Source organism: Cynara cardunculus, unplaced genomic scaffold (genome assembly GCF_001531365.2).
Source record: "Cynara cardunculus var. scolymus isolate 2C unplaced genomic scaffold, CcrdV1 Un_Scaffold_8384, whole genome shotgun sequence".
In the NCBI taxonomy this organism is placed as follows: domain Eukaryota; kingdom Viridiplantae; phylum Streptophyta; class Magnoliopsida; order Asterales; family Asteraceae; genus Cynara; species Cynara cardunculus.
In genome coordinates, this window is record NW_020204169.1 from 232 (window position 1) to 12,036 (window position 11,805).

Below are 11,805 nucleotides of genomic sequence, written 5' to 3' on the forward strand. Positions count from 1 at the left end.
CTGTCTTCCCTCTGATGAAATTTGGATGGCTTCCTCTCATACGATAACTGGTACCTTTCCCTCTTGAACTCTTTTCGTTCATAGGGTTTCTTGATGAACTTTTTCTGGAACTGCTTTGTGATCAAGGCCAAAGATTTGGCAAAAGCTTTAATTCATCATCTGATTCAGAAGTTTCTTCTTCAGATTCTGATTCTACCACCAATGCTTTCTTGCCTTTCTTTTTATGTTCTTTGGTAGAGGTCCTTGATTTTTTCTTTTCATCGGCAGCAAGGGCAAGAGGTCCACCAATGGAAACCTTCTTTTTCATTATGTCATTCTCTTGTGCTGCAAGCGTTCCATACAGATCATGAAGTGACCAGCTGTCTAGATCCTGGTTTGCTTGAAGGGACATAGACAGTTGAGTCCATTCATCGCCCAGACTTTTTAGGAATAAAACGTTGTTTTCTTCCTTAGTTCTGGAGATATCGTTTCGACGACATTGGTTGATCAATGTGTTAAAACGATCATATGTTTTTTGTATTGGTTCATCAGGAAGGGCCTTGAAATTAGTATATTCGTTGAGACATTGTGCTCTATGATTTTTCCTCGTTTTTGCTCCTCCTTCCAGTTGGCTTGCCAATTCATCCCATAATTCCTTGGCTATGGAACATGCATCGAGGGATTGGAAGATTTCATTGGATATGGCCATGATTATCAATCGTTTGGCCTTCTTGTCTGTTTCTACTTTTTCCATGTCGTCTTCATCCCAATTCTTCTCATCCTTGGGCATATAGTAGGCAGGAATTTCAGCTGTGGTGTTTGTTCCTGGAACTCTTGGGACAATAGTTTGTGGAATGTAAGGACCCTCCATTACAGATCGCATGAGGTTCCTGTCCATTCCTTCCAAGAAATTCACCATTCTGATCTTCCATTGTGGATATTCTTCTCATTGAAGAGTTAGAGGCTTGGTGGGAGAGCCAACACTATAAGCAGAATTCCAGTTGGCCATTGAGAATTTTGAAGAGAATGAATAATGTTTTAACGAGAAAAAAGATCAAAAATTGAGAGATTTTTGTTTGATCGTTTTGATTGGAAAATCAATCAATCGACTCTGATACCAATTGTTGATCCCAGATCTATCAATAACACTAATAATCTAGTTAATAACAACCAAATTATAATGATTTGATGAACAAAGTGATGAACACTCAAAAAGAAATTATGAATAAATAAGAACAATCTTGAGCGTCAAAGATTTCACTTTATTAATAAGAAAAATGTAAAAGCGACTCTTTTTACAATAGGCCTAATCACCTATTTATACTAATAAGAAGATAACTATCTAATGAGACTTTTTAGCTAATCTTCTAATAACAGATAACGATTATCTAAACTATGGATAAACTTTAGTAATTAAGATAAACTCRAAATCTAGCTGTTGACTTGTCATCTCCAGCTGTCAATCATGGTATGATGGATCATCCTTATCTTTAAGTCTTCACCGCATGCTTCTGGATGAATTGCTGGATAATACACTCAGTGTAGTTGACCAGAGGTTCGATGAAGATGCTCTTTCCATCGCATCCTTGGTCGTCCATTGGTCCTCTGATTGTGCTCCAGACTTAGTCAATTCTGCCTTGATGTCTTCATCGGTCTTCTGGTTCTTCATCACTTATTGTTTTTCATTTCTTTTTCACTTTATGAATTATGGGGTTTAACAAGAGGCGCCCTCAATGCCTTGTGAGAATGTGGGCATTAAAGGTCTTCCATCAAATCCTCGATAGCCCTCTAGTGAGGAGCTATCTTTTGATGTTGCGACATCTTCTTCTTCTTCTTCTTCGGCTTCAGAGGCCTAATAAAAGAAGTAAGTGTGTTTCCCCTTCGCTAGATCAAGTATTGAATGGGGGGTTGTGCACGAAGAGGAGATCGCTCTGAATGATCTTGAGGCATTTCAATGTTAGAAGCAACACATGCTTCTGGGTGTGTGAAGGGTGGTGGCGAGCCATGAGGCGAAGTGGCTCTTATATCTTCATTGCCTCTCTGTCGGGAGAGAGGCGATGGATGGTGAGGTTCCTCGACTGCATCATCTCCAGAGGCTCGAAGAGTGGCCTCTGGATGGCTAGTTGGGATAGGGATTGGATTGGGTCGTCCTTGTTCAATACCCCTTTGGCCTTGATCGCAAGGGGTAGTGGTTGTGATTACCCTTTGGGAAGAGGGATTGGAATTGTATGTGAAGGGTTGGGGGATGCACGAGGAGTGTCATCATCATCATCATCTTCATCATCCGATGAAGACGACTCCTGTGCTCCCTTGTTAGTGTCAGGGGATGGCTCTAATTGCTCTGGGGTAGCTGCCCTCGGTTCATGGGACAGTAAAGAGCGTTCATACTTATGCCTTATCTCAGACGTCTCTAGAATGACGCTGAGCATGGCTCGTGAAACTGTTCTCTCCGTGGTGTAGCCTTCCTTGGAGATCGTTGGTCGATGGCCATTCATCAGGAACTGTGGAGTGTACGGTTCATCGGCCGGTAGATCGTGTCTCCTCATCGCGTCCCTTATGAAGAGTGCGAGGAATCGAGGGAAGAGAACAGAAGTCAAGGGCTTTCCCACGGCCTTGAGTTTACATTTCTTGACTACCGCTGCGTGGAGTTCATTGTAGATTAGGAAAGCATAGTCTAGCAGTAGGTTGAAGAAGAGGCCATACATTATCGTCATGTGTTGATGTTGCCCTAATCCCTCGACCCTAGTTTGCAGGTGAGAGCTCTGTTCAATATGGAAAAGAACATATTCCACATTGGGGGCAAGAACTGCCTCTTGAAGTCGGAGGCGTTGCGTACGTCACGATTGTAACCTAGCATTTTGATGAAGCGGAGGATGTCGGAACTTGTGGCTGGCTCAGCGTATTGGTCAATGCCGAGTTCTTGGCGAGTGGGAATGCAAAGGACTTTAGAGACCTTTGCTCAGGAGATCTTGACCGAGCAAACCATGTCATTTGGGGCATCAATGTCTGTGTGTCCACAATCAATCAATCTTCATATAAACTTCAATATCCATGGCAGATCTGATAATTCTTTTAAGAACATCATAAAGATGGAGAGAAAGAAAGTCAATGCTCAATATATTGGTCAAACTTCACAATACGTAAAATGAATCTTACAAATGAGCTCTTGCCAAAGATTACAAGAAACACTCTATTTATAGGGTCAAACTATAGACAAAAGTCAAAGTCAAACATTTCTAAGAAAAGTCAAACACGATGACTTTTACACAATTATAGACAATTTTATCTTTCAAGACGAATACAAGTATACACTGATTTTCAGTCCTAACAATGTCCCCCATGATGCCACGGTTCTCGGGGTAGAATTCACAAGTTTGCCAATATTGTTGGACGTACTTGAGAGGTACGCCATTGTCGGTTAAGGTCAAGGTGGATTGGAGGATGCAGTTTTGAAAGAATTCAATTATAATTGCAAACTTGTCTTCAAACAAGTTGGTTCGAAGGTCTATAGCGTGATTGTTTGGCTTGATTGGGAGGTACACCAGTGCACGGCTGTCTGTGCCGGTTGATTGCACCTGGCTGTCGTTGTTGTTCGATTCGTGAGAGCCGGAAGAAGCCATTGCTATTGAAGTTGTAGGTTTTGCTTTTTTGTAAGTCGTCTTAAGTGTTTGCAGGTTTAGGAAGCGTAAAGAAGAAATGGTTGGGGAAGAAGGTTATTTATAGGTGGAGAATGGGAAACAATTTTGAAGAGATATTATATTAAAAAGGTTAATCATTATGGTGGGAGATTTTGGCAAAAAGGTGATTTGGTGGGGATCGTGTGCCGTCTTGACTGTACCATGCCATTAATATTGGAGGACACGTGTCAAGATGGAGGGAGGATGGGTAATGTGAAGGGGTTTATGGGGAACAGGCTATAGAAATGTCAGGTGTGTGTAAGATGAAGTTTGGATTATTTGGAATAATTAAATAACTATTCCAAATAATATCTCTTGAATATCAATCCAAAAAAAATTATATTTAAAAATTCCATATAATTGTAAGGGAAATACTAATTACGAAGTTTTGATCTTCTAAAAACCCATGTTGTATAGTTTTTACTCACAAAAGCTGCAATTTTGTATAATCTTTAAAAAGTTTTCAATTAAGATGGGTTTTTGGATTAAAATGATTTTGTCATGGAACCAGAGGCGCTCTGGTTGGTCATGACTCTTTGGATGGGGAACCAGAGGTCTCTGGTTGAGAGTGATGAACAAGTTCATCGATGGAATGTTGGGTTGTATGAGAAATGAGCCTTGGATAGACAAACCAGAGGCTCTGATTAAGCATGGACAACCCAGTATGTAGGACCAGAGGGGATCTGGTTGAATACATATGATTTATTCATCATTTATATAGCATTTTTGGTGTGCAGAGGCTCTAGATAGTAGAACCAGAGGCTCTGGGATGAAAAATACATATTATTGCAATGAAACTTCTTTATGATGAAATAAAAACTCCCCCTCAAATGATGCACGTGGATGAGATTTGAGATTGAAACTCCCCCTAGAAACAATAAGGAGATTGATTTTGATGCCCAGAGGCTCTGGTCTATACAACCAGAGGCTCTGGTTGTGAATAATGATGAAAATTTATATGAAATGTGGCTAAGTATGTGAATGGATATGAAAATGAATGGGTCTTTGAGACCAGAGGGCTCTGGTTCCAAAGACAACAAATCCAGAGGCTCTGGTTGCGAAGGTGATCCAAAGAAATATGAAATTTTGGTTAAGTGCATGTAAGTATATGTGAAATAGATGGGCCTTTGAGACCAGAGGGCTCTGGTTCCAAAGACTTTGAATCCAGAGGCTCTAGTCTTTAGAACCAGAGGCTCTGGTTGAGAAAAGAGTACATAGTGAAAAAGTTCACAAAGTATTTGGCTTTGGACCAGAGGTATCTGGTTCCAAAGGGTGATGGAATATGACTTGGTTGCATGCAAGAATGACTAAGGAAGTCCAAATTTGAGACCAAAGAGGCTCTGGTCTCAAAGAATTGTCATCCAGAGGCTCTGGTCTATACAACTAGAGGCTCTGGTTTGGAAGGGTATGAAAAACTTTTGGCCAAAATTTAAGCAAGTGTTTCTAAAAGGCCAGAGGCTCTGGTCTATACAACCAGAGGCTCTGGTTTGGAGTACTTGGTGTTTATGGCCATAATTATTTTTATCACTTATAGGCATAACCATGAGATATTGAGGATCTCTGCTTTCAAACTAATGATTGCCTCTAAGTGGTGAGATTCAGCATACCCATCTTGCTGACTAGGAATAAAAATATTTTCTCATCTAGAGCTTTTGTGAAAATGTCAGCAAGTTGAATCTCAGTGGGAACAAAGTACATCTCTATATTACCTTTTTCAACATTGTCTTTCAGAAAGTGGTACCTTACATCGATGTGCTTGGTCTTGGAATGCTGCACAAGATTTGCAGAGATGGCTATTGCACTATTGGAGTCACAGAGGATTGGTTTGAAAGCCATAGTTCTTAAGCTGAGTCTTCGTCTAGAGAACCTGTGAACAACAACTAGCAGCAGCAACATATTTTGCTTCTGCTGTAGAGGTTGAAACACAATTCTATTTTCTAGATGTCCAACTTACCAGCTTGTCCCCCAAGAGTTGACAGCTTGCAGATGTACTCTTTCTATCAAGCTTGCAACCTGCATGATCTACATCTGTATAGGCTATTAGATCAAAGCCAGAGTTCTTAGGATACCAGAGACCTAATGAAGGAGTTCCCTTAAGGTATCTAAAGATCCTCTTGACTGTAGAGAGATGAGATTCTTTAGGATTGGATTGATACCTAGCACAAAGACATGTAGCAAACATAATATCTGGTCTACTAGCAGTCAAATACTGAAGTGATCCAATCATGGCTCTGTAGATTGTTACATCCACAGATTTGCCTGATGGATCAACAAATAACTTAGCTCCGGTAGCCATAGGTGTTCTCATCGATGATGAATTTGAGAGAGAGTATTTCATCCGAAGGTCAGTCACATACTTGGACGGATTGATAAAGATCCCTTCTGAAGTTTGTTTTATTTGAAGGCCAAGGAAGAAACTGAGTTCTCCCATCATACTCATCTCAAATTTGCTTTTTATCAGCTCTAAGAATTTTTCGCAATGTGTCACATTTGTAGAACCAAATATGATGTCGTCCACATATATTTGTTCAAGTAGTATGTCACCTTTATGCTTCTTGAGAAAGACGGTTGTATCGATTGTATCTTTTTCGAATCCATTGTTGATGAGAAAGGTGGATAGAGTTTCATACCAGGCCCTGGGTGCTTACTTCAGCCCATAGTGGGCTTTGTCCAAAAAGTAGACATACTCTGGATGTTTTGGATCTTCAAACCCAGGGGGTTGCTGCACATATACTTCTTCTTGAAGTTTGCCATTTAGGAAGGAGACTTGACATCCATCTGATAGACCTTAAAGCCTTTGTGAGCTGCTAGGCTAAGAATATCCTGATGGCTTCAAGTCTTGCGACGAGAGCAAATGTTTCATCGTAGTCAATCCTTTCTTTCTGGCAGTAGCCCTTGGCAACAAGCCTGGCCTTGTTCCTTATGACTATGCCATCTTCGTCCTTCTTATTTCTGAAGACCCATTTGGTTCATATGGTCGTCTTCCTGTTAGGTAGAGGCATAAGGGACCATACCTTGTTTTTCTTAAACTAAAGCAGTTCTTCTTGCATCGCGTCTATCCAGTTTGGGTCTTGTAGGGCTTCAAAAATTTTCTTTGGTTCTATCATGCTAAGAAAGCTGGCGAAGATGCATTCATTGGCTGTTGCTGATCTCGTCTTGACACCAAAAGTTGGATCACCAATGATTTGGTGATGTGGGTGGTCTTTTGTCCACTTGGTGCTTGATTGGGGTTCTGGAGCAACAGGATGCAGTTCTTCATCGACCGATGGAACTCCTTGCTCCCCCTCGAAGAGATCATCTTCAGAGTGAGACTCTGGTTCTTGTTCTTGATCTAAAGACACAGAAGAAGTAGAAGGTGAAGTAACATGAGTTTCAGTAAGAGTTGTACCTTTAGCATTGGAGACTTCATGTTCTTCAAAGGTTCTGGAAGTGGATTTTGCAGTAGGTGCATGTCCAGAGATTACTTCCTCTTCGAAGATGTCTTCAAATAATTGAGCTAACTTTGATTCATTGGGTTTGCCAAGTGATGAATCAGATGCTCTATGTTGAAGTCCGAGTCCTGAACTGTTGTGTCCATAAGTCATTGGAGTGGAGTCATCAAAGGACACATTGATGCTTTCTATAACAATCTCTGTCCTTTTGATGTAGACTCTGTAGGTCTTTGTGGTTTGAGAATATCCCAGAAAAATCCCTTCATTAGCTTTCTTGTCGAACTTGCCAAGATATTCCCTATCATTGAGTACAAAGCATTTGCACCCAAAGACATGGAAATACTTGACATTTGGTCTTCTCTGATTGATGAGCTCATAGTGTGTCTTCTGATGCATCTTGTTGATGATGGACCAATTCTGGGTGAAGCATTCAATAGAAATAGCTTCAGCCTAGAAGGTGATGGGTAACTCCGATGAAGCAAGCATGGTACTTGCTGCATCCACAAGGGTTCTGTTCCTTCGCTCCACCACTCCATTCTGTTGTGGAGTTCTGGCTGCTGAAAAGTTTTGTGAGATGCCTTCATTGATGAGGTATTCATCGATTCTGGCATTTTTGAATTCAGTTCCATTATCGCTTCTGACTTTAATGAGTTTTCGTTGGAGAAGGACTTGGAGTCTTTTCATCACCCCAATGAGTTGGTCAGGAACATCTGATTTTTTCTTCACAAACTCAACCCAAGTGTATCTCGATTATTCATCAACTAGTACCAATACTACATTCACCAATTAACAGATCATTGAACAAACCAAAATCCAATCACCAAAACAATACCAAATCGAGAGACAATGTAGTTGTACACCCGAACCACGAATATTACTTCTGAAGTGGAGGGATTTTTAATGTTTTTGTAGCCGATCCTTTTTCTTAAATTACGAAAAAGGAAGAAAAACATAAGAAGTTCTTGATACTCCAACAGAAGTTAAAAGGAAAGCAGGTTCTTACTTGAATTAAAAACAAAGTCTAATTGAAGGCAGAGGTTAAAAAGAACCTTTGTTTTACATTAACTATTCAGAAAGTACAATACGATTGAAACGAAAGTACAATGCTTGAAAGCTGAAAAAAATGCTAAGACAAGAAGGTTTAGATGTTTTCAAGCCTGAAGAACCTCCTAACAAGTTCTCGAAACTCCAACAGATTACGGATTGACCTTAGAATAATTCTGGTTCCTTCTCTTGCTCCAAGGGTGGTATCTATGCTTCATGTAAGATGACGTCTATGATAATTGACATAGAAGACGACCTTTATACATAATAGACTTACCTCTTAAGTAAGAGCCCTGTCTCTCCTCGTGCTACGCAGATTATCTGCATGTACCACGCAGCACACCTGAAGTTGCTTCCAGACTCAATGTAGACCTGTATAGAGCCTCTACATATGTAAGTTTCCTACAGATTTGCGACACTGCATACAAGGCTTCTAATATTCAAAGGAGGCTGAAGAACAACCCTGCATACTTCAGAGCTCTGTATAGCGAGTCTGAGTATCTGGATGTACTGTACAGAGGCCGTGTAATAAATCAACGAAGGCCTACAAGGATTCAGAGTAAAGCCCATCTGATCATGTACATCCTGTTACTTATCTGCCCAGAACCTCTTCATCCAAAAATAGTTAAATACTTACAAGCAGATATAATTTTCATGAACATGAAAATCAAAGATTACAAAATTCTGTAATGCAAATGAGTTTAATATCAAATCCAACACAAATAATAACGAAAACATGTATCATAACATAAACACCAATGCAAAAATCATTGTCCAAACTAAAATTCAACCACCAACACAATACCAAATACGAGTTTCAATGTAATTGTTCATCAAAAGCAAGAATATTACTTTTCAACTTTAGGGATCTTTAATGTTTTTATAGCCAATCCTTTTCCTTCCTGATCGGCATCAGACCAACTTTCAAAAAGCCGCTTCCTATCAACTCCTTTCATAAGCCTTCTGTCACACAACTTCTCTTCTGATTCTGGATTGTTTGTAGTGCTTTTATCAACATTGGATGGTGTTGCATTCTCACCAGTAAATGAAACAACATCTTTCAAATAAAACAATAATTAGTTATGGCATTTGAAGAATTAGTTGCTTGTAGTTCACTTTACAAATGACATTGAAGATGTCATTTATAGTACCTTTAACTTATCTTGAGAACTAAAATCTGTTGAATGCAGATTTACTGATTCTGATTCACCAGGCTGCAGAGTAAATTTTAAAATAATGTTAGAGTAACAAAGATTTTAGATTAAATTGGATCATATTTTCTGCAAATGATAATCAGCACCTGTTGAGAAGCGCATCTCATCTCCAATTCGTTCAAAATGACATCATCATCTGTTAGCTTTGAAATGCCATAAATGAAACAACTATTTTTAATATTGTAATCAGTTATGTCAATCTTTATTGCAAACCTCCAATCAAGCAAAACATCCAAGTCATCCGGAAACATATCTAAATCACCACTCTAACAAAAAAAATAAACAACTTTTACATTAACAGGTATTTGGAGTCCAAAAAAATAACTTATGAAAAAAGATAAGATCTCTAACCTTACCTCTTTAACTTTTTCATACAACTCTACTGCCTATATGTCAATGATACAATTCCAGTATCATCTTGAACTCTCAAAGAAATTCTGAACCTATATGATTATTAAGCGAGCATTAATGTGAGTGTTCAAAAGTTAGTGAACAACACTATTATGTAATTGCTACTTACTTTGGCAACACCTCTGTATTTTTACTTCTGCATCTGTCAGTCGTACAATCAAAACTTTCACTCACTTCTTTCATACAAGATCCATCATCTTTGTCAGTTATAGTGTACATGGGTCGAACCTTGCGGTTACACCTCGTGCAACCCATGTAAAACCAAGGGACATCCTTCCTAAATGCTTTCACCGTTCCTAATAAAATTAGTGATTTCGCCTATATAAAGTACTCTATGTTACACTAAAATGCAATTATTAAATGTAAAGACACAATTTAAAAAAATCAGTACCTCAACAGTCTCACTGATTTAAACAATGCTTGCTCTACTGGTTCAGTCTAAAAAATCTTCATGACATGAATAAGACAATCCAGAGAGCATTGAAATCTGTTGTGACGATTTAGATTCGCCACTTTCCCGAATCAAACTATTGAATAGGAGTATTAGTACACAACAATGTATATTAGGGAAATATAAGATATATAACAAAAATAAATAATAAATAAAAATTGCTGACCTTTTATTAAAATCCTTTATTTCATCAATGTCCGAGTTGATGAACAACCTCGTACCATTGAATGAGTTAGAAAGAAATGGTCTTTCTAAAACAATCAAATGAAGCAAGTTAACACAACATTGCTTGAAAGAACTATATATGTTATGAATCAGACAAACCTCTGTAAATTTTGGCCATTGCAAACTGAATAACAAGAATAACAATCCCCTTATCCTTGTTAGTAGAAACATAATCATTCAATTCCTGAGCGAACGCATCCCACAATGTCACTTGCATTTTAATCCCCCTAAATAAATTGTATGAAAAAGAATTATATAGTTTCTGAAGATCACTACTAGTGAATAAAGTAAAACACTTACTCCAAATCGTGCATCTCAACCTGCATCCGTGTTTTGGCTTTTCCATTATTTTCTGGAAGAGTCACCATTGTCTCACAAGCAATAACTTCACCAATTACATCTATGTAATCATCGAAGAGTTAACATAACAACATCTAACTTCAATGACACTACAGTATTTAATTTATTTAAACAATACAATCAATGTAAAAGGATTTAATTCACTCACCAACTGCTGTATGTGTTGGGATACTTTTGGATATATGTTTTGCAAATTTCACAAATGAGAAACCAAAAATGGAACCCTTAAAATCCCGGCAATTCGACACAGAAGTCTTGTAATACAAACTTAACTTGTTTGTATTATCAATTAACTTGTACTTCGTTGCATGTCGAGCAATTGTAGGATTCTTAATGAAAATTGCAACTCCTTCCTGAAGTAAGTTCCTGAACTTAGGAACCCATTTTTGTAGGACATTAGCTTGTATTTTAGTGCCCTAATAATATAAATTTGAAAAATCAATGAGTAGTGATGATGTGAAGATCTTAGACAGTTTAGAAAATTATTCAATATCATGCTGACAATACTAAAGCTTGAAAAAGATATAAGAATTTACTTGTTCAACCATTAATATCATTTCAATTGAATATATTTCATCTGGGTTTTTAAACACTGGTTGCTTCCACAGTCTAACAATTCGGACCTTGACAGTGAAATCATCCTTCTGTATGTCAAGATCTTCAAGGAATGTAATATTGTTAGTAGCCATTAATCTGTAGAAGAAAAAACATGTATTAATTAATGAAAATTTTGAAGTAGTTTAATCAAAAGAAGTTATCATACCTCACAGAAGAAAAACAATTGGTTTTGATTGTTCTGGTTTGAAGTTGAGAAAAGTTGCCAATTTGAGTAGTGAGGAGTACGGAAATTGAATCACAATTTAAACCCACATCCCACGATTAAAAATCCCCGATTTTATGGAAATTATAACCGACAATAACTGAAATTTTAAGTTTATGAATTTATGAAAATTCTGAAGTTGTGTATTCTGTTTACGTCCAAGTATGAACGTGGTGTACCAGATTTACGGCTT

The 11,805-nt window shown here is 38.2% G+C and overlaps 1 protein-coding gene across 1 annotated transcript; it reads right to left on the minus strand.

Annotated features, from left to right (window-relative positions):
- Nucleotides 1-8,979: 8,979 nt before the first annotated feature.
- Nucleotides 8,980-11,481, minus strand: LOC112505090 (replication protein A 70 kDa DNA-binding subunit E-like). The gene is made up of 11 exons (XM_025109042.1): nt 11,329-11,481; nt 10,941-11,208; nt 10,733-10,832; nt 10,532-10,659; nt 10,374-10,458; nt 10,148-10,160; nt 9,931-10,074; nt 9,702-9,731; nt 9,432-9,611; nt 9,283-9,345; nt 8,980-9,165 (listed from the first exon to the last, which is right to left on the minus strand). Exons 1-11 carry the CDS (start codon nt 11,479-11,481, stop codon nt 8,980-8,982), a joined length of 1,350 nt encoding a protein of 449 aa, XP_024964810.1.
- Nucleotides 11,482-11,805: the final 324 nt, after the last annotated feature.